Below are 19,470 nucleotides of genomic sequence, written 5' to 3'. Positions count from 1 at the left end.
AGATCGATGGTTGCTGACTTGACAGAGAATATGAGAAAACATTTTGGAGCATATCTGGGAGCTGGGGTTCAGCCTCTTCTCACAGGTAACTAGTGATAGGACTAGAAGGAATGGCCTCAAGTTGCGCCAGGGGAGGTTCAGGTTGGAAATGAGGAGACATTTCTTCTCAGAAAGAGCAGTCAGGCACTGGGACGGGTTGCCCAGGGAGGTGGTGGCGTCACCGTCCCTGGGGGTGTTCAAGGAGAGGTTGGACGTGGTGCTTGGGGACATGGCTTAGTGGGTGACACTGGTGGTAGGGGGATGGCTGGACCAGGCGATCTTGGAGGTCTCTTCCAGCCTTAATGATTCTGTGATTCTATGACCTATGAAACATCCAACATATAAATGCTGCAAACATTGTGCTAGAATATCCGTGCTTATGGTCCACCAGCCAAAAGCTGTGATTATTTTAAGTAACTGGTTTGGTTTGGTTTGGTTTGGTTTTAGTCACAGGACAAACCAGAGCCCGGCGCAAGGCTCCGTGCCGGTACCAGCGCTGCAGGGCGGGGCCTTGCCCAGGTGCGGGCCAATCGAGCAGCGCAGAGCCGCGCGCCTGGACGGCGATGGGGCAGAGGGGCTGTCACTCACCCAGAGTCGCGGGGTGGGGGGGGCGGGATCAGTCAGGGGACTGCCTCGCGCGCGCATGCGCAGCTGGCGCCCGACAGCGTTCCCCTGAGGTGTGCGGCCGTTGGGAGGCGCGCGCCCGGCCGTTGGGCTGAGGTAGCGGCACGGGGCGGCGGCTGAGGGGACGGAGCTTCCCCCTTCTCTCCCCACCTCCGGCTCGGGCGCTTCTCCGGGGTTAGTGAGCCTCTGCCTGCAGCCCGGGGCCGCCGCCCCTGGGGGGCAATGAGCGGGCACGCAGAGGTATGGCCGGCCTCCTTCCTCCTCATCTTCCTTCGCTCCGGCGCCGGGAAGTCCTCGGCCGGCGGCGGTGGGTCTGGTTTGTGGCCCTTTGAAAGGAGGGGAGAAAGCTTTGCCAGCGGTTGAGCTGTCTGTAGTGCAAGAGCTGTGAGGGCGTGCAGCAGTTTGGGGATTTGTCGTCGTTTTTTCAAGATGCCATCCCTTAACCACACGGTGTTGGCTTGAGAAGAAACTCAGAGCAATTCCTGGCAAGATTTGGTTCATAATTTTAAGTTCAGCAGATATTTACAGGAGAGAAAGTATTTCAGACAACACTGTGTTTGCTACATGGCATCTTTGCATTCATGCAAGCATTGGAAAACGCTTTTACACTTGCACTGGAGTCCAAAATTTTATTTATTTTTACTTATTGCTGACTTCGAAGGAAACCAAAAAAGTTGTTAGCTGTCCTCTGTAGTAGGCCAGCTAAGCACTTGTAAGGTCTAGTTTCAGCTCTGTAGGCACAGCCTTACCGTGTATTGGTGGAAAAGTCACCTAGTCTGCATGTGCCTGAGTTCCCCATGGGGGCGGTGGCATCTTCATACTCCAAGGAGGCAATGTAATTTCATTAGGAAGGTTGCAGAGTGCTCATTGTGATTTAACAGCTGTGGCTGAAGGCATAGCAACAACCTATTTTGGTTTATGTTCCTATTTTACATGTAGAAATTGAAGGCTGTACAGTCCATGGCAACTGCATTTCCCTTCTTAAGAGCCTCCTAAGCTCTGAGATCTGTGCTGCTACCTCTGCCTTTGTAGGTGAAATTTGAAGTGTGGGTGGTGACCAGTCAAATTCTGCCTGACTCAGCATGTTCCTTGAGATGTGGTGGTGTGGAACAGACCTTCTCTCCTAGCCCTGGGTTGTTTTCCTTTGCTTTCAAGAGCTTGAGCATATATGGTGGCACACACACACTCCAGACTCCTTTTATTCAGCTCAACATCAGCTGCCCTCGTGTCTCATTCAGCTTGTGCAAGTGTCTGTCATGACTGGGGGCCTTCTGCCAATGTGATGCTGATTTTGTCTTGCGTCTGTGCTGTTTCTCCTGTTCCTGGGGAAAATTCAATAGGTATGCCACCACTCTGGTGAGCGGTTACTGACATGTAATTTGGAAACACTTGCTGGGATGTGTCTTCGTGTTTTGTACTAATGTGGATTTGGCTGCTAGTCAAAGTGTAGTGTAAGTGCCTAGGTTCATCTTAGAACGTCGATTATAAAAATGTATTAAGTACTGTGATACTCATCACCAGTTATTACTGAATACTTAATGAAAAAAATCACTCCTGTGTTATTTTCTTATAGTTGCCTGTAATATGTAAAACTAGTGTATTCAAAACTATTTTTCATAATACTCTTTCAGTCTTTTCCCTGTGTAATCATGTTTGTACATGGATACTACGTCTACAGGATTAAACAGTTGCTGCTGGGGCAGAGTTCTCTTAGCCCTATATATCTTTCAGTTAAACAGTTAATCTCGTTTATTTGTAGTTCTTCTTGTAGAAAAGTTAGCGTTTCTTATTGTGAAAGACTTAAATATATTACAGCAGTTAGCTCTCAAATTAGGCATATAGAGAATGTAAGAAGCAGTTCACTTTGTGCCTTGAAGCATCATTTGAAGCTAGGGATGCTTCTTTTCTAATGGAGAAAATAAGGAGTGGTAAGGTAACTTGCTCATTACTGCATGGAAGATCTTTGAGCCAGAGGTAATTACTCACTTAGTACTCTTAAACAAACGGAATAGAATGGGACTTGTAATTTTTTTTTTCCTCATCATAATGTGCAGCCTGGAAAATTTTGTTGTATTATTGTTTTTTTTTCTGTTTCATTTCTAGGTTCGAGTGAAAATACCTTTTGGGAACAAATACCTTGACGCCATCTTTTCTGTTCCACAGAAGAAGTTAAGATACGGAATGATTCTTACCCATGGAGCTGGAGGAGATATGAATTTCCCTCACTTAGTTTCTTTGGCAACCTATCTTGCATCCTATGGAATTCTGTGCCTGCGGTTTACTTGTAAAGGCCTTAACATTGCGTATAGGACTAAAGCTTACAAAGCAGTTGTGGTAAGAAGAGACCAAATTTTGCCAAAGCATATATCCATGGATGTGCAGGATTTAACATATATATATTTATCTTCTGTCTGCTTCTGGATTTCCTATATTACCAGCAGAGATTAGTCAAGCAGTAATGAGGAGATTAGAAGTGATGGTTAGCTAAATGGAGTGGTGTCCATATGCAAAAAGAGCAGGAACAATTCTTCTATAGGCAATAGCTAGAACAGTTGCAGTAAATGGGTCGCTCTGAATTCAGGGAGAGAAAGAAAAGCTTGAGAAAAGGATTTGAAGAGAGCATGGATGTTCTGCCAGGAAATTTATAGCTGGGAAAAATGAAAGAATTCAGTTGGGGTGGAAATGAGAGGTCGGTGTTCTGGGAAGGCTTGGTGAGGAGAAGGGGAATAAGGGATATGGCTTTGGGAGGGGTTTTCAGAGGAAGGAAGCTGAGGTGGGAATTGTGCTGAATGTCAAATTTTGGGGCCAAGAGAACAAGACCTTAGGGAGAGTATAGGGGACTGGGATGCAGGAAGATCTGAGGCAGAAGAGATTGGGTGTAGTATAGGAGAGCCTTAGAGCATAGAAATAGGCTTTGATTTCAAAATCACTTTGTTATATGCTTGTGTTTGTATATTTCTGCTGCTACAGTATTTAAAATGTTCCTCTATACCTAGATATTGTTAAAATGAACAATGTTTTGCTATAGTAATGTCCGCTTAGTCTCTTTTTGTTCTGGAACACACAGGAGGGAATGGAAATGGAAAAGGTAGCTTGAGCACTTTGCATCAGGCCGAGGTCTTAAGGAATTCATATGCACGATACTGTGGTTTTATTATATGCATGTTATTTTTAAGTCAGGCTTTGGTAGCTTCAACGTGGGTCTGTTTTCCATTCTTTTCTGAAGAAACACAGTGTTGTCAGTGAGCTTACATTAATGTGCTGCTGTGTAAAGGTGATTTAAAGGCCTATATTAAGATAGCATCTAATTAGTTACCTCCTAAAACTGAAGAAGTTGTTGCTTAATTTTATCTGTTCTGTCAGACATAACTGGCTGTGTCTTAAAGTTTTTTTGTTGGAAATACGTGACCTCAAATCTCAGTGAAGGATATTTGTACTAACTTAATCAGTATTTTGATGGGCTGAGTGTGTGCGTGGTCTGTTACTATAACTAAGTTGATACACAGTAATCACTTAACATTTTAATAAATTGGTGGTGAGTCTGAAATTTCAGATGTGCTGAGAACTAATGTGAAATTGTTTATTACATTTTTGCTGCAAAATATGATGAGCTGATTTGTGTGGGGAAAAAAACAACTCTTATATGTGGTCTTTGTTTAATCTGCAGTGCTGTAAGAACTTCCCATTTTTGTGATTAGCAGACAAAAAAAAAATCCTCAGCCTCTCAGCTGTCTCAATTCTGACTTGCAGTGTTTCTCTCTTTTCTTATTTCTTTAGGAATACTTAAAGTTTTCTGGTGATTATAAACTTTCAGGTGTCTTCCTTGCAGGTACTGTTTTTATTATTTATAGTTTTCTCTCTTATTCTGGCTATAATGATAACAATCTGTAATTGCTCCATTTTTTGAAGTCTGTCCTGCTTTGGTAAGAAGTGAAAGACTGGATGTGGATGACAGGTTTCAGTTGGTGGTACACACTAAAAGCTCACTGTCCTGTGTGGAAACAAGCTGAAAAAATCACACTGGTCATTACTGCTTCGTGAGAGCATTTCAGCTATAGGCTAGGAGGGTCTTCTTTCCAGAGTGTTGAATGGTCTCTAACCTTCATAAATTGACTAGAAGCCCACGGATTGTAATGAGAACGTGGGTGCCAAGCTCATTTACAGATCTGCATTTGGGTGTCCCAACCTGGAGCTGACTCCTACAAGCTGTGTAGCTGGGGGATGAACCAGGTGGGCGTATAGCTCAGCTCTGCTTCTTGGATCGCAAGTCAGAATAACTAGCCTGGCATGTTCACAGAATTATTTTGGAAGCATCTGGATCTATTCGTTGTCCTCTTGGTGCTGTAGATCTTTTAGAAGGATGAAGGAAAGAGCAATAGACCATGTTTTGGGTCTGACTTTGGGAGAAATTGCTTGGCTTGTGACAGGGCACAAGTTCTGTGATAGTCCTTTTGTACTTTTTAACTAAAAGTCTTGAATTCTGGTTTCTGGCAAACAGCCATTTTGCCTAAGCAGGTTTTGGTACATAAGCCTCGTGGCAGATAGAAAATCAATTACATTGTGTGAAAAGGGAAATGGATGGGGGTAACTAAGAACAACTTGATACTGGAAACTTAAAATGTTGTCCGACTAAGCGAAACCAGATCTGCCCTGAGGCAAGTTAATCCCCCTGGAATCAACTACTTCTAACACTCAATTATAGAGCATTGACAGCTCATATGCTGCTTCTTTGAGGAGGCGTGATATCCCCTCACTGTTACTAACCAACCTCATGTTGCATGTTCACTCTATTTTTATTTTTTTCCCCTTCTACTTTTAAGCTGAAATTTGACAAGTACATAAACACTTGCTGGATTTGTTTGGGGAGCAAGGAGCTTAAAATGTAGTTTTTTTACTATGAGCAGATTAAGGCTGCATGAAAGAACAGATACAAGTTAATTGCGCTGTTTCAAATTCTAAAGGTCTGTTTGGAATTGCAGGGATCTGTAGTGCAGGACCTGTCCTCTCTCCCCCTCCCTCAACCCCCCCAATAGGATGAGCTCTTGGTCCTTCCAGTATTGCAAACGATCCTTGTCAGTTTCTCTTTTTTCTTTTTTTAACTGGGTATTTTGAAACATACTATAACCATACAATTATCTTAGCAGAAAAATGTTAAAATTGTAATTCATAATTTTCATGGAGTGGATAAGTAAAAGTATACCTAGCATTTTGTACTACTTGTACCCTTAAAAACAAGCCATATGAACGTATTTAGGAGTTGAGCACACTAAGAATGCAGGTGAGGTGATTGTGGATATACTTTTTTCCTTTATTTTAACGTGGGAGAAAGGCCGTTCCATGGGCTCACGAGCTGCTGCCTCTGTGATACGTCAGCTCAGCCAGGATGATGACGATGATGGCTTCATTCAAGGTCTAGTGTGTTTATCTTACCCGCTGCATCGACCAAAACTGCAGTCCAAGCTCCGGGATGAAGATTTATTATTTATCAGGTGTCCGGTGCTGTTTGTCTCAGGATCAGCAGATGAAATGTGTGAAAAAGTGAGTATCTTCGTAAATCCTTCTTTCAAAGGGCAGCATGGAGGAGTAGGAATGAGTCTGAGTGGTGTTTGTACCGGTATCCAAAGCAGTGACTTTGATTAACAGCCTTCTCTAAATATGAATGTAAATGTAAATATGAGTATAAAACTTCTGAAGGAAGACTTGGGTAGGAAACTTCATCAGATTTAGGGAAACCTGAGTTGATTTCTTTTGCTTTTTCACATGCCTGGATCCTGTTTGATCATCTGCTTTAGGAAACTCGTCTTTTGGCAAATAAATAATCCAGATTTTAATGTATTTTTTTCTCTTTTTTTGATAGGATACATTTTACAAATTAAGTGGCATGTAGAAGGAGCAAGTTATTTGCTGTTCTGTTTTCACCAGCTCAAGTTATAAAACCTAAGCACTGCTATGCTACTAGTCCTCATTTGTCAAATTTTCATGACATTCTTCTAGCAAAGCAGTTCTACCCAGAAGTTAAACTTTTGTGATAGCAGCATTTTTGTTGACATGAAGAACAGGTGTGCAGTGATCAGAATACAATGTTTTTCTATTTTGTTTTCTTGCAAAGCAGTTATCTGTTGTTCTTGAACAGTTTGGCTTCAGTTTGGGATGGTACGCAATTAAAATTTTCCATGCTTGGACAGTTTCTAAGGAGTCAGAACACTTTCATGAGGAGTTGTCGCTGAAATTAGTGTGGTTAGCAACCAGCAAATACTTGGAGTGCCCTCCTAATGGGGGAAAATCTTTAAGCCCTTCTGAGCTGGTTCCATTTCTGAGACAGCTGAACAGAGAGCTAGTCTCTGGGGGGTTGTGCTGATACTCGAGCACTGTAAACACACCTGAGTTAAGTTCTGCCATTTCATTGCTGTACCCCCCTCTGGCAATAGGAGCACGTTCCGTCTTTGTGTGGGGAAGGAGCCTTCACAAGGTTGTGAAGTTCTACATTTCTACTGTCAGTGTTTGAGTGAGTGACTGACCATAAAGGCTAGCCTTTAACCAAATCCTATTACTGAATATAGAATCATCACATCTTTTCTGTCACTGTCTTTTTAATATAAGTGCCGATCCATTTTGTTTTTAAAAGCTTCCTATTATGTGTCGCATAGGCAAAGTGAGAGTGTGTGTTCTACAACTTGTAGTAGCTAATTCTCTAACTTTCATACTCTTATTTTCTCCGTAGCAATTGTTAGAAGGTGTGGCAAGCAAAATGAAAGCCCCTAAAAAAATCCATTGGATTGATAAAGCAAACCATGGGATGGCTGTTAAAGGACGAGCAGAAGATGATGTCATGGAAGAAATAAACACACAAGTTTTTTCCTGGCTTAGAGAGAACATCGAAGTGGAGCACAAGTGACTTGCAGTGGTTAAGTGTAGTATCTTCAATCAGGTTTTTCCTAAATGCAATAAATCAGTTTGAGACATGCGTTTTTGAAAACAAGTATTTTAGAAGTCTAAGGGTAAATGTAAATAAAACTTTTTTTTTTATGAATGGAAAAAAATATGCAATATAATAAGAAACATTTGAAAAGAAAGATGGGAAACATCAAATATTCAGTGTCTGGACAGCATTGTTTTTAGTATTTCTATGCAAAAACTATATGCGATACTTAATGCTCTGCATTACCAAGTAAATGGTTTTTGACTATTTTTTTCAGTATATTACTTCAAATATTATTTGGACACCAAATCTTCAGATGCATTTTTATTTCTGAGTCTGTTACTGATGCTATCCTTGTTTGAACTTAAAACCTACTGATCTGTAGAATTCTGTGCGCATATCCCCCAAGGCTGGACAGTGAGGGTTTTACTGCTGGTACCTTGGTGCCCTATTGGGGCATTCTGCTGTGCTACATGAACTGTGATGGAAGTAGATTGGATAAGATTGGACCAGATGACCTTGAAGGTCTCCGCCAACCTTAATAATTCTATGATTCTAAATACTTCATAGGTGCCTGCAGGTGTTGTCTTCCCCATTATGGACTGTTTGACCTGTGGGTATAACTAGGTTGTAGCAAAGGGCTAACTGCCTTCAGCCTATGATCAGCACATGTCGGCTGAGTGATGACCTGAGTTGAAATGGCCGGCTGGTCCTGAGACAAACACCTTGATGTTGTCTTCTGAGACACTGGGATCATCTCTGCTGCCAAGAGTTCCCTACAGCTTCCTCTGGTTGTTCTGCATCGTTATGGCTTGCAGCTCGCTGCTGCAGCGCAATCAGTTCCCCGTTCTAGTCTGGAGGTGGTTCTTGGGAGTGACTGATGTGTGTGGCAGCGCAGAGCTGCTTAAATGCACTGAGTCAGCTGTGGTGAGCTCAGAGGATTTCTCTGAGGATTTGGTCAGGTGATTGCATCTGCTAGCTTTGTTTTGGTGCTGTAGTGTAAAAGGTCAGGTGATTACTGTAAAAAAAAAATTATGAGTAGGTTATTGCAGTTAAATTATACTGCTTTTCAAGTGATCGAACAAACTATTCTTTAGGCTTGCTTTTACCATAGCAAAAATAATCAATAGGCAGATGAAAGTTATAAATCAGATATAATATTCTGTCTTTTCATACAAGGTGCCTCAAGAGTGTTTATCACTTATCAGTAATGTTGTTTAATAAGCATGGGATGCATCTAGATGCTCACAGCCAATTTCAAAAGGCATGTAAAGAAAATAGCCACACAGACTTTAAGTTGACTGTTTTACAGAGAAAATAAATCCTCACTTTTGACTGGGGAGGTGTGTTCAGACTTTAGAATGTGATGAATTTAGACTCAACTTTACGTCCACCGGGTAGCATTTTTTGATGATGTTGATATGTTCAGAAAGTAGCAGCTGAGTTACTTAATACCAGTGGAAAATAGGTATTTTAAGAGCAGAATCAAATTGTAAAAGAATGATTGCTTTATTTTCAATAGTCACTGCTCAGTGCCACTTTATTTTTTTTATATTTCTGAAGAGACTGAGTTTCACAGACAAAGCATCTGTGAAAAATCAGTTTTTATCTAAGATAAGTGTCCAATAGAGTTGTATTTTTCCTTCAGGTTAAAGAATACAAACCCCACATCATTGTCTTTGAGAATATTGACTGTCTCAGAAGGAACAAAATTATGGTCTGAGAATGATTGCTTTTGACAGGCATGCCGGGGAGCAGGTTTATAATTCTTATCTGGCCGTTTTTGCAGAACATGCTAGACTCAGTATCCCAAGCATCTTGTGTGCGTAAGAAGTATCTGCATTTGAGAAGTATCTCAGGACAGTAACAAATAACTGATATAAACATGTTTTTTATTTTAAAAAAAGTTATAAAATGTGTGTTGAACAAGGCTCTGTGACTGCTCCATGATAAAAAGGAAAACAGGCGATGGTTGGTTGTCTTCCATGTGTAGATCATGATAAACTTCAAAATAACCGTTTAATTCAAGGTTTCCTTCTGTCCCGAAGAAGTGATTCTGAATGTAGGTAAATATTCAAAAAAATGATTTTATTTCTTTCTGTCAAAGTTCATCTTTGGTCTGTAATCGAGAAAGAAGAAACATTTTTCAGTTAATTGGAAACTCAATTTTCAATAGTCTAGTCCTGCACACACACTAAGAAATGATTTTAAGCCACTAGTAGTCTGGTGACAGAACATGTGGTGTTGAGCAATGGTTGTTCCAATTTGGTTGAGTACAAACTGCAGACATTCAGCACGTTACATGTAACACCGTATATATTGTACCTTTTTTCTATGGCAAGTACACGGAAAGAGGTCATCATCAGGCTGCTGCACTTTCTCCATGCCATCTCTGATTTTTGGCTCGCTCACTTGCAAACTGGCATATTCCTTGTTTTAAAAAAGGAAGGTGGTGTTAATTCATAAACTCGTTATGTTGTAAATACTGCAACAGCTCAGCTGAATAATTCTGTAAGAACTCTGGGGCTGTACAGTCTGCTACTCCATCCATGCTGTGCCACAGAAAGGGTAAGCAGATACCCAACTGTTGACAGGAGCCCCTTCGGGTGCCTCACTGGAGTTTCGATATCTTGGTGCTAATGCAGAGATATTTTCAGCTGTGGTTCACAGGGTGGGTGTCTGATGGGGAGTTCTTTGATCATTGTAAGCAACGTATTCTTGCAGATTAAGTTAAGATCTATGGGATCTGATCGCTTCTCTCAAACCGCCCTCAGAGTCTTAAGGGGTTTCACAGGAAACAACAGCATGTGGTGTTTATAAACCAACTGAATTTCCTAACTGCTGCCACTTGCTTTCCAGCTTCAAGTGCTGGATTGGCCAATTTCCAGCAGCTGTGTTGCCCTGAATTCTCTCTATGGGATTTCTGTTTCTGTGGGAGTAGAAGTTAAAAATACACTAACCTTGAAAAGTTTGAAGTAGTAACAAAAAATGTGATCTCCCATGAGATTGTTTCTTGCAAATTCTTGTCCAGATTTTGCAATATTTTTGGCCTGTCAAAGAAAAAAAGGTTTTGTTTTTTTTTAACTCTCTAAAAATGGTAGCTATTTCAGGATGCTACTATTGATTCTAGAGTGTTGATAGTTTAGGATAATTCATCATTTATTTTTATCTAGTGTTTACATGCCCCCACACTGAATTGTCCATAAAACAGTAACATAAATCTCTTACTGATACATGGAAGGGATTAGGAATTTAAGCATTACTAATTGTAAAAGTAAGGCATTCTTATGAAAACAGTCTCCAAAATTCCTATTAATTTCCAAGCAAAGGGCAGCATTATGTACTCTTAAAAACTGCTTCTGTTTATGAAGTTGATGATGCTCATTCTGAAGTCTTTCCAGAAGGAAACAACAGATTTTATTTTAAAGAAACGTACTTTTTGCTCCCTTATTTTTCAAGAAACATTGCCAAATGTGTATTTACCTCTTCATCGTGCTCTTTGGCCCACTGTATTTTTTCTAGTAGATCGCTCAGGTCACTTTTAAATGGAATATAGTGTTTCCACGGCTGCAGCTCATTATAAAAATGCTCATAGTAGATGGAGTCTTGCTTTAGCACGACGCTGTTTCCTGCTAGTAGATAAGGCAATCTATATGCTGCCACTGTGCCATCAATGTTAATTTGATATTTATACTGGGGAAGAAAACGACCAGAGGTTATTAACAAACAAGACCCAAGTAGCCTGGTTAGCTCGTGTTATTCTGAGGGCACCGGTATTACTGACTTGCCGATACTGAGAAATGTCGGATTGGCTAGGCAAGCATCAATTTTTAAGTAGCTTTTGTTATTTAGTTTGGAATTCATCACAGTGCAGGGTACAGAGATGCCCTCTTCATCAATTAAGTTCTCTGGAAATTCTTAGACGCTCATCCTGGGATGTGAGGGTTCATGTGCCACTTCATCCACTGATTTCCCACTATGTTAGTTATGTTAGTAGTCCTGATCACTGAACCAGGAAAAAGAAATAAAAAGGAACTTGGAGTTACTAGATTACACCAGGTTCTGCAGAACCGTTAGATGTAAATCAGACATCATTATTCTCAATCTAAGAGCTACACAGCAGTTAGTCCCAGCGGAGAGAAGCCTACTCATGCTTGTCGTTGCTGTGCTGGAAAACCAAAATCACTTCATTATAAATAATATATACAAAGTTATTTGATAATGGAAAACACTGAGAACCTAGTTCTACAAAATATAAATGACTAGTGGCTTACCTTAAAAAAATCAAAAAACGAAATGTGCTTAACAATGGGGCCATAGAGGCTTTCATCGTGTTTAAAAAAAAAAAAGTTTGTGAAAGCAGCATCTATGATCTCCGGATATTTTCTACTGAGCTTTACAAGTTCAAGCCTCTCTTTGCGGCTGTCACGTCCTCTCCAGAACGCCGTGGTATTCTTGTCTTCCCATGATGGGCCAGTATTTGCTTGAACTGACATCATATCCAGACTAACCCTGCAGGAGAAGAAAGTGATTTAATTGTGATGCCCAGTGGATTTTTTTTTTTACATGTGATTTGGATTTATTTAAGTGCAGTTACTTGAAATAATTTACAGTACTAATAGGAAAATATCAAAGATGAAGGTGAGTCATGATTATACCTGTATACGTATTGTATCAGTATTTTTACAACGATAAAAAGAGATAGGGAATGTCAAATCCACAGACCTGTGGCAAGACAGCATTGTGTGTGGAAAGAGGATCTGTCAGTTGTCGTGTAAAAAGCAGCTAAAAGTGGGTATGGTTGCCATGGGTGATGCAGGGTAAAGGAATAATTGATAATGGTGATGAGGCAGCCATGAATAGTCCAAAGCAAGGTTGGAATGTAAGTGGCTTAACAGGGCATAATTTACTTCCTCAAAAACCTGCTATATTAAAGCAAGTAACTGTGGGTAAGAGGAGCAAATTTAGGAAACGTCTTGATAATAAAGGCTAGAAACGTGAACGTAATGCAGTGAAATGATATATGGGTTCGAAATGAGTAATGAAGATATCTTAGAAGCTGAATTTGTGGTGTTCCCAGATAGCAGCAGGGCTGTTACCAAGGCCAGGTACCAGTAATCAAAGTGGGAGATGGTAGCTCCTCAGCTGAGCACTCTGGCTCCAAAGGCCTTTAAATGTTCTAGGAAACTCAGGAAGAGAGAGTCCTGGCCAGCTGTCAACACGTTCATCGGGATGAAGCAAAGCACAAACAAAACACCTACCCTCGTAGCATTCACTCCCATGTGCTGTTTTCAGTGACCTGACTGCACTTAGATAAATTTTGATTTTTTAAATAAAACAGTGGAGTATGTTTTCATACATGTAACATAGATGTTACAGGATGTACAAATCGGTTCATGCTAAAATACCAATTACATAATTACTGCCTACCTATAGTGTGCCAATGTCTCAATGAATAAATAAAAGTTAATGTACTGATAACATAAGTACCTTTTTGGAAGAACACTTACTATGAACTTTGTGAAAAAAATAAGAGATCTCTTACCGTCCCATAGTCTCCAGAACCGAGTCTGTTAAGTCATATGTTGGCATGACGATGTCTTTTGACTCACTGGACCCACACCATGAGAAGATAGGGTGCAGGTTCTGTGGAGGTTTCTTCTTCTCCAGAGGCCAGTCCCCCAAGTTAACAAAGAATTCTACATCTGGCATTTTCACCTGAACAGAAGCAAAGGAGGCACAAATGCATTTCAATATGAAGCAGCATTCTTTTGGTGGAAACTTGCAATTTGAGAAAATGTCACTAAGAGAAAAAAAAAAATAGCCTGTTCTGTAGTAATACTCGATGTACCTGTAATACATAAAGTTAGAAACATGTTAAAAATACTCTTACTCTGTAAGATTATTTATTTATTTATAGGAATGTCACAAAATCACCTAGGAGGTCTCGCTCCCAGCTTATTATACTTTAGATGATTGGCCATACAGTCCTTGTTCCAGGCTAGCACTGGGCCCTAAGTAAGCAACTATCTAATTCCAAGGTAAGTTGGACCACCTTGTTGACTGTATGGAAAATTACCTTCTCTGAAGAAAGTACACTTCTGAATATGTTAATAGTTCTCAAAATATGCATATACATGTAAAAATATTTAAAGCCTATTGCTGAGTCCCCACCATATATAAGCATTTCTCCTCTCAAACCCCCTTACTCTTCAAATCTGAATGGTTGGTCAGGATTCTTCTGTGGCCCAAAGAGATTTTCATTAAGTTTCTAATTTAATTTATGGACAAAGATAGACATTAATCATTTGCTGAAAATCAAAACACTCTCCTAAACGGTTGAAGTTATTTTTCTCTAACCTGATGATTTAGGAAAACTTTTGGCAGAGACATCCAGATATTCTAAAGAGACCCAGAGCAGCACTTTTTGTTTTCAGTATACACACTGACAGAAAAGGTTTCATTGTGTCCCTTCCTTTTCAAAGGGGGTTTGGCTACACCTTCTGATCTTCAGCACTTAACATTATTAGTAGAGTGCCATCTAATGGTTATAATGGACATAGGAAAGCTATACAGTGTATTTTATCTACATCCGCAGTGACAGCCAACCCAACAGATCTATTGTCTCATTTACACTATCTAACAGAAATTCCTGTGAGGATTCTTAATGAGGATGAGGCTAATTGTGTTTTCTAAAACTGCAAACGGATTCTGCCTTTGTAACTAGCAGATCTAACACTTAATCTAAATCCCTCTGATAGAATTTATTCCGTTATTTCTTGTCCAGTGCTGCTGAGAGAGAAAGGCTTACTTCCAACTTCCATAGAGCAACCTTTAATATAACTGTAGCTACATTTATGTCTTCCCTTAGACTCCGTTACATGAAATAACCCCCACTTATATGACTGTATGCCTGGCCCCTCTTACCATTTTCCCATGTAATGTCAATAATTGAACAATCCTTTTTGAAGCATGATGCCCAAAGCTAGACACAGTAGCATAACTGAGCCATTACTGATCCTGGGTATAGTGGAAAAGTTACTTCACTTTTCTTTCATGTGTTTATTCTGTTAATGCATTTTTTTTTTCCAACAGCATGCCACCATTGACTCATTTTAAATTTGTGATGCTATAAGTTTTGTCTTTTTACAGTAAAAAATAGATATTGCCTAATTTGGATATCTTAGTATTTCTGCTGCTACTCTCTTTACATAATAATCACACTTCTGTGTGCTGAAACTTCAGCTCTGCTATATTCTGTCACTATGTGCATAATGTCTTTTTTTTTTTTCCAGCGGTCCCCTAGAAGTCTGTGCAGTGCTTTTTGCTTGTACATCCAGACAGTTCCCTCAAAAGCCACCTGTTGGGCTTCTGGTGCTTTCTCAATCCTTTGCATCTTGTTTTCAACATACGGAATTTAATAAAGAAAGATATAAATTCCCCATTTTTTTTCAGCAGAGACAGAATTGCCTATTAGTTGCTACAGGATGATTTATTTAGCCTTCAGAAAAAAAATAATAATAAAACACACTCTGTCCAACTCTATCAAGCTCTCCTGCAAAGGCCTGGTAAACAGTGACACTCCATACACACATCAGATAGCATTCCAGAACATCCCAACTTTGAACAAGAAAAATCCACCTCGTCTTTCCATTACGAATGAAAGAACAAGAACAGCTTTTTAACAGAAATAGCAACAAACACACTGAGGCATATTTGTTAAGTCCAGGCTTCTATAAATTAGGACATACAGAATAAATGAATACACGCATGTACTCACTTTTCTTGTCAAAGAAAGAAGTATAGCGTCCATGAAAATTCTGAAGCCAACGTGTTCCCCATACGTCTTTATATAAACCTGAAAATAACCCAAATAGTTTAGTGTTTAGTCTGGTGTTTCCATAACTGAGAATGGCTGGCACAATTTCAAGTTTTTTAATAACTCAGTAACTAGTCAAATTGTACGGCTTTTATCTATAGATTTATGAATCAGTTGGGAAGCTTTAGAAATCTCTCATTCATGATAGGAAAGGGGTGGGGGGAAACAAGCTTTGCTTGCATTTGTAGACATTTTAGATCTGTCTCATGGAAACAGCAATTGTTTGCCTCTTTCTATTGTGTTCCATTGTTCTCATTTCCATATGAAACTCTACTGAAGTCACTACAGTTTTATTGCAGAGAATTATTGCTCTGATCTCAGTGGAGCTAAGTGGTATTTTTTCACCTCGGCCTTAGGCACAATGTAGTTCCACTGATGCATGTCACAATTAGAAGATCGTGACACTCCACAGCAGTACTACTCAGAGAACAGAAAACTGAGCAAGCATTTAGGAGGCTGGATTCTGTTCCCAGCACTCATATTGATTGCTTGGAAAGTAATGTGCCTTCACTGTGCTGCAACTGCTTCAGTTGTAACATGGACGAAAAGCAGTTTACAAAGCAAGACAGATATTACTGAGCTCATACACAAACTGCAAAGTACTCAATTTCAAGGACAGAAGCCAGCCAAAGAAGTTTCTCAAAGAACAGACAACAACAAGCCTTTCAGCTGGAATAGCCAAGAGGCCAAATTCTGTCGCTCGCTACCAAATCTCCATATGGACTTCAGATCAACCCATACTATACCTCGTTATCTTTGATGGTGTAATGACACAAACTCTGTCTTTGTCCAAACCTCTGTGGGATTTCTTTTGCAATCTTATCTGGATCAACAATGGGAAAATTTGCTAGGTCTCTTTGAATCTGTGGAATGACCTGAGGGCAGTCCATCTCTTCCAGCCATGCGCTGCTCTCCTCCTGAGGGCAGTCACAGTTTTCATGGTAAACCGGTCCTATGAGGAATGCAATCGTTATTATAATGAGTCACACTATCAAGCCACTGAGATCAGAAAAGAGGGTCAGGCACTGAGCATTCACTGTCTAGGGCCAAACCTCCAGCAACTCTAGCCAGATAAGGGTTTTTTTGGTGGTGGTATTTTTTTTTTTTTGAGTCCAATGGCATCATGCCAAGCTACATCAGCTTCTGTGCAAACTCTTTACATGTACTCGCTTGGCATTAGCTTCATAGCGCTTAACTCCTTTTTACTATATTGAATAGTACTGCGGGACACTTATAAATAGTCTGTAATGCCATGGGATTTGAAGGTCCTCAGCATTTCCAGATAAGTACTGAGGTCCTGCAGAATCCTACGCTACTGCCTGAAAACACTGTAGGATATGCTTTCTGACAAAAAGCCACGATATGAGTTTCGTGCACAGTGCTGCTTCTTACCTTTTAAAATATATGGAGACTTTGCAACATGTTTATCTCTGGTTTTGACTTCTATCTTCAGGCTTTTGTAGCTTGCATACATCCTGTATCTCACAATGAAGGAGCCATCTTTCCTGTCTAATACTTGCACACCAACCCGAGTGAACTGTTCATCAGGAGCAGTGATCTTCACCTGGAATGTGTTTTCACCCGGTGATGAAGTGAACCTACCCAGAGAATGGGAGCTGAGTTAAAAAGTAAACACAAAAAAGTTCTCTTCATTTTATCCATTCGTTTGAAATGTAACAGATTTCCAGTGACTTCACTAAGCCATGCTAGGTCCTTATGAACACATCCTAACGTTCACAAGGCAGGCATGACATTCCCAAATGTAATTTTGTCAGGTTACCTAAAATGTCTCATGCTCTTAAAAGCACGAGGTATCAAGGCATTTCAACCCATATATCCATGAACACACCTTGGAAATTACTTGGTGTCCTATATGTTGAACAGTGTTTTAGAGTCTTTGCTTCGACTATTTGGGAGCAGAGCACCTTTAAAAATCAAGTGGGGCTTTTGGTTATTTACACTTGGAGCTCCCAAGTGTAGTGATGGGGAGGTAGAGAGCATGCAAATAACTGGATGTTGGTGGATATATATATATATATAAACAACAACAACAACAACAAAACATAACAGGCTTCATCTGACAAGCTTAATAATAACGTTATTTTACATATATGGAAGCAAAATATTTCCAGTTTACTTTGTTTCCCAGGTACTACTTAGGACAGTGAAGAATGAAGTTAACCTTCTAATAATTTTTGCAGTCCTTAATCTTTATGGTAGCTCATACAGAGGAAAAAAAAAAAGTTATTACATATGCTTGTGTTTTGGTAGGGAAAAAATATTATAGTAGGATCATGTAATTCAATGTATACTTGTCCAGTCATACTTGAGAGCTGTCAGAAAATACAGGAAATATTTACTGCCCAAGATAAGCTGAACTGGCAACTGCCAGACGTGCATGTGCCACAGTACATCTAATCAACCTGGTTGGAGCACTGCAAGCACATCCTAACTAGTTGTAAGGTCAGGATTTCTTTCCTGTAGAAAACCGCAGAAGAGATGTTGAGAACCCTGTTGCACCCTAACACTGGGTTGAGATGTGGCTGAGGCATCTACCTGGACCTAGGAAGTGGGAAATGCTCCCTAACCCTGGAAAAATCACCACAGGATATGAATAATGGATAACATGGAGTCCATTCCTGTAAGGATACCTGAATAAAGCCACATAAACCTGCTTAGGGAAGAAATGAGAAGCCATGCTGATGACATCAAAAGCCATGAGTTTCTTGTAAAAATTAAGTTTACCTATTTAATTCCTACAAAATTTACCTAAAAGTCTACAGAGTACACCCTAAATGACTCTTTTGATCTGGTGCCTACCTGTTTGAAATGCTGATATTCCTGACAGCAGAAACAAGCAGGATGTTCAAACAGATATATTATAAATTAAATATAGTTACTGTTAAGTATTTGACAAAGCAGAAGAAATCATACGCTGTTGATTAGACCAATACATGCTTTACTGTTTGTCGTTTTTGGATTCTTCATTTTCTTCTCTCATCCCATTGCACGGAATTTGATACCTCTAAAGAGACTAACTGGCTTCTCCTAAGTGATGTACAAGAAAGCCACACAGGGAGCCTTCAGCACCAGCAATTTCCCTTTCTACAAGAAACTCCGAGTAAGTTGCTTGCTGAAAGGTGGAGGTAGTTCAGCAAATCCTAAAGAACCTGCCTAAGTGGAGGCAAGCCCACACCCCCACGTCTGTTCTGGGGGGACAAACCCTGGCGAAGGGCAAGCAGAAAGCTCCGTTTCCCTCAGAGCAACTCACGTCGTCCTCCCTACCGGGAGCGGGGAGGCGGGCATCGCACGGAGACCAAGACCACCACCTTTCACCGCCCCTCGCCCTGCGAAGTGCGGGAGGGGGCCGCCGCCGTCCTTACCTGCGGCCCTGCGCGTCCAGGGCCTGCACGTAGAAGTAGCGGGCGGGCAGGACGGCGGCCGCCCGCAGCCCGGGCCCCCACACGGCGCTGCGCTCCGCGCTCACCCGGCCCCCGCCGCCCGCCGCGCCGCCCGCCGCGGCGACCCCCAGCGCGAAGCCGAGCAGCCACAGGCTACGCATTGACGGCGCCTCCCCCCGCGGGGGGACACCGCCGGGCAGCCGCCGGAGGGACCGCCCGGCAAGGCGGCGGCGGCTCAGCCGCGACCGGGACAGAGCCGCCGGGACCTTCCTCGGCCCCTCACCGCGCCATCCCCGCAGCGACCGGGGCGAGCGGAGCGGAGCGGGCACCGGCGGCTGCCCGAGGGGCGGGCGGTGCCGCACTTCCCGCGGGCGCGGCGCTGCTGGGAGATGTAGTCCCCTCAGCCGCGGCCGTTGGCGGCCGTTGGCGGCCGTTGGCGGCCGTTGGCGGCCGTTGGCGGCCGTTGGCGGCCGTTGGCGGCCGTTGGCGGCCGTTGGCGGCCGTTGGCGGCCGTTGGCCCAAAGCCCCTCAGTCCCCGAGACCACCTCAGTGGAAAGAAAGTCCGCAAAGCCGGCTTGGTCCATGTATTTTTTGTGTTTTTTTATGGA

General features: G+C 41.5%; 2 protein-coding genes across 6 annotated transcripts; one reads left to right on the top strand and one right to left on the bottom strand.

The window, feature by feature from the left end:
• The first annotated feature begins 676 nt into the window (after positions 1-676).
• TEX30 (testis expressed 30) lies at positions 677-7,625 on the top strand. Of its 4 annotated transcripts, XM_083819407.1 has the most exons (6): positions 677-903; positions 1,603-1,691; positions 2,767-2,997; positions 4,441-4,492; positions 5,993-6,201; positions 7,385-7,625. In XM_083819407.1, the coding sequence occupies exons 3-6, from the start codon at positions 2,845-2,847 to the stop codon at positions 7,556-7,558; spliced, it is 588 nt and encodes a 195-aa protein (XP_083675533.1). In that variant the 5' UTR covers positions 677-903; positions 1,603-1,691; positions 2,767-2,844; the 3' UTR covers positions 7,559-7,625. The 4 variants fall into 4 exon arrangements, with proteins under 4 accessions (XP_083675533.1, XP_083675531.1, XP_083675532.1 ...); XM_083819405.1 differs by lacking the exon at positions 1,603-1,691; XM_083819406.1 differs by lacking the exon at positions 1,603-1,691 and having other exon boundaries at positions 677-970.
• A 1,832-nt stretch (positions 7,626-9,457) lies between these two features.
• POGLUT2 (protein O-glucosyltransferase 2) lies at positions 9,458-19,461 on the bottom strand. 2 transcript variants are annotated; one of them, XM_083819403.1, is made up of 10 exons: positions 18,845-19,461; positions 16,854-17,059; positions 16,208-16,413; positions 15,363-15,440; positions 13,128-13,300; positions 11,857-12,094; positions 11,066-11,275; positions 10,543-10,632; positions 9,908-10,012; positions 9,458-9,701 (listed from the first exon to the last, which is right to left on the bottom strand). In XM_083819403.1, the coding sequence occupies exons 1-10, from the start codon at positions 19,444-19,446 to the stop codon at positions 9,684-9,686; spliced, it is 1,926 nt and encodes a 641-aa protein (XP_083675529.1). In that variant the 5' UTR covers positions 19,447-19,461; the 3' UTR covers positions 9,458-9,683. The 2 variants fall into 2 exon arrangements, with proteins under 2 accessions (XP_083675529.1, XP_083675530.1); XM_083819404.1 differs by lacking the exon at positions 18,845-19,461 and adding an exon at positions 18,733-18,782.
• Positions 19,462-19,470: the final 9 nt, after the last annotated feature.

This window comes from Anser anser (genome assembly GCF_964211835.1).
Source record: "Anser anser genome assembly, chromosome: 1".
NCBI lineage: Eukaryota > Metazoa > Chordata > Aves > Anseriformes > Anatidae > Anser > Anser anser.
Note: the sequence above shows the minus strand (reverse complement) of the source record. Positions and strands in the feature narration are given on the sequence as shown.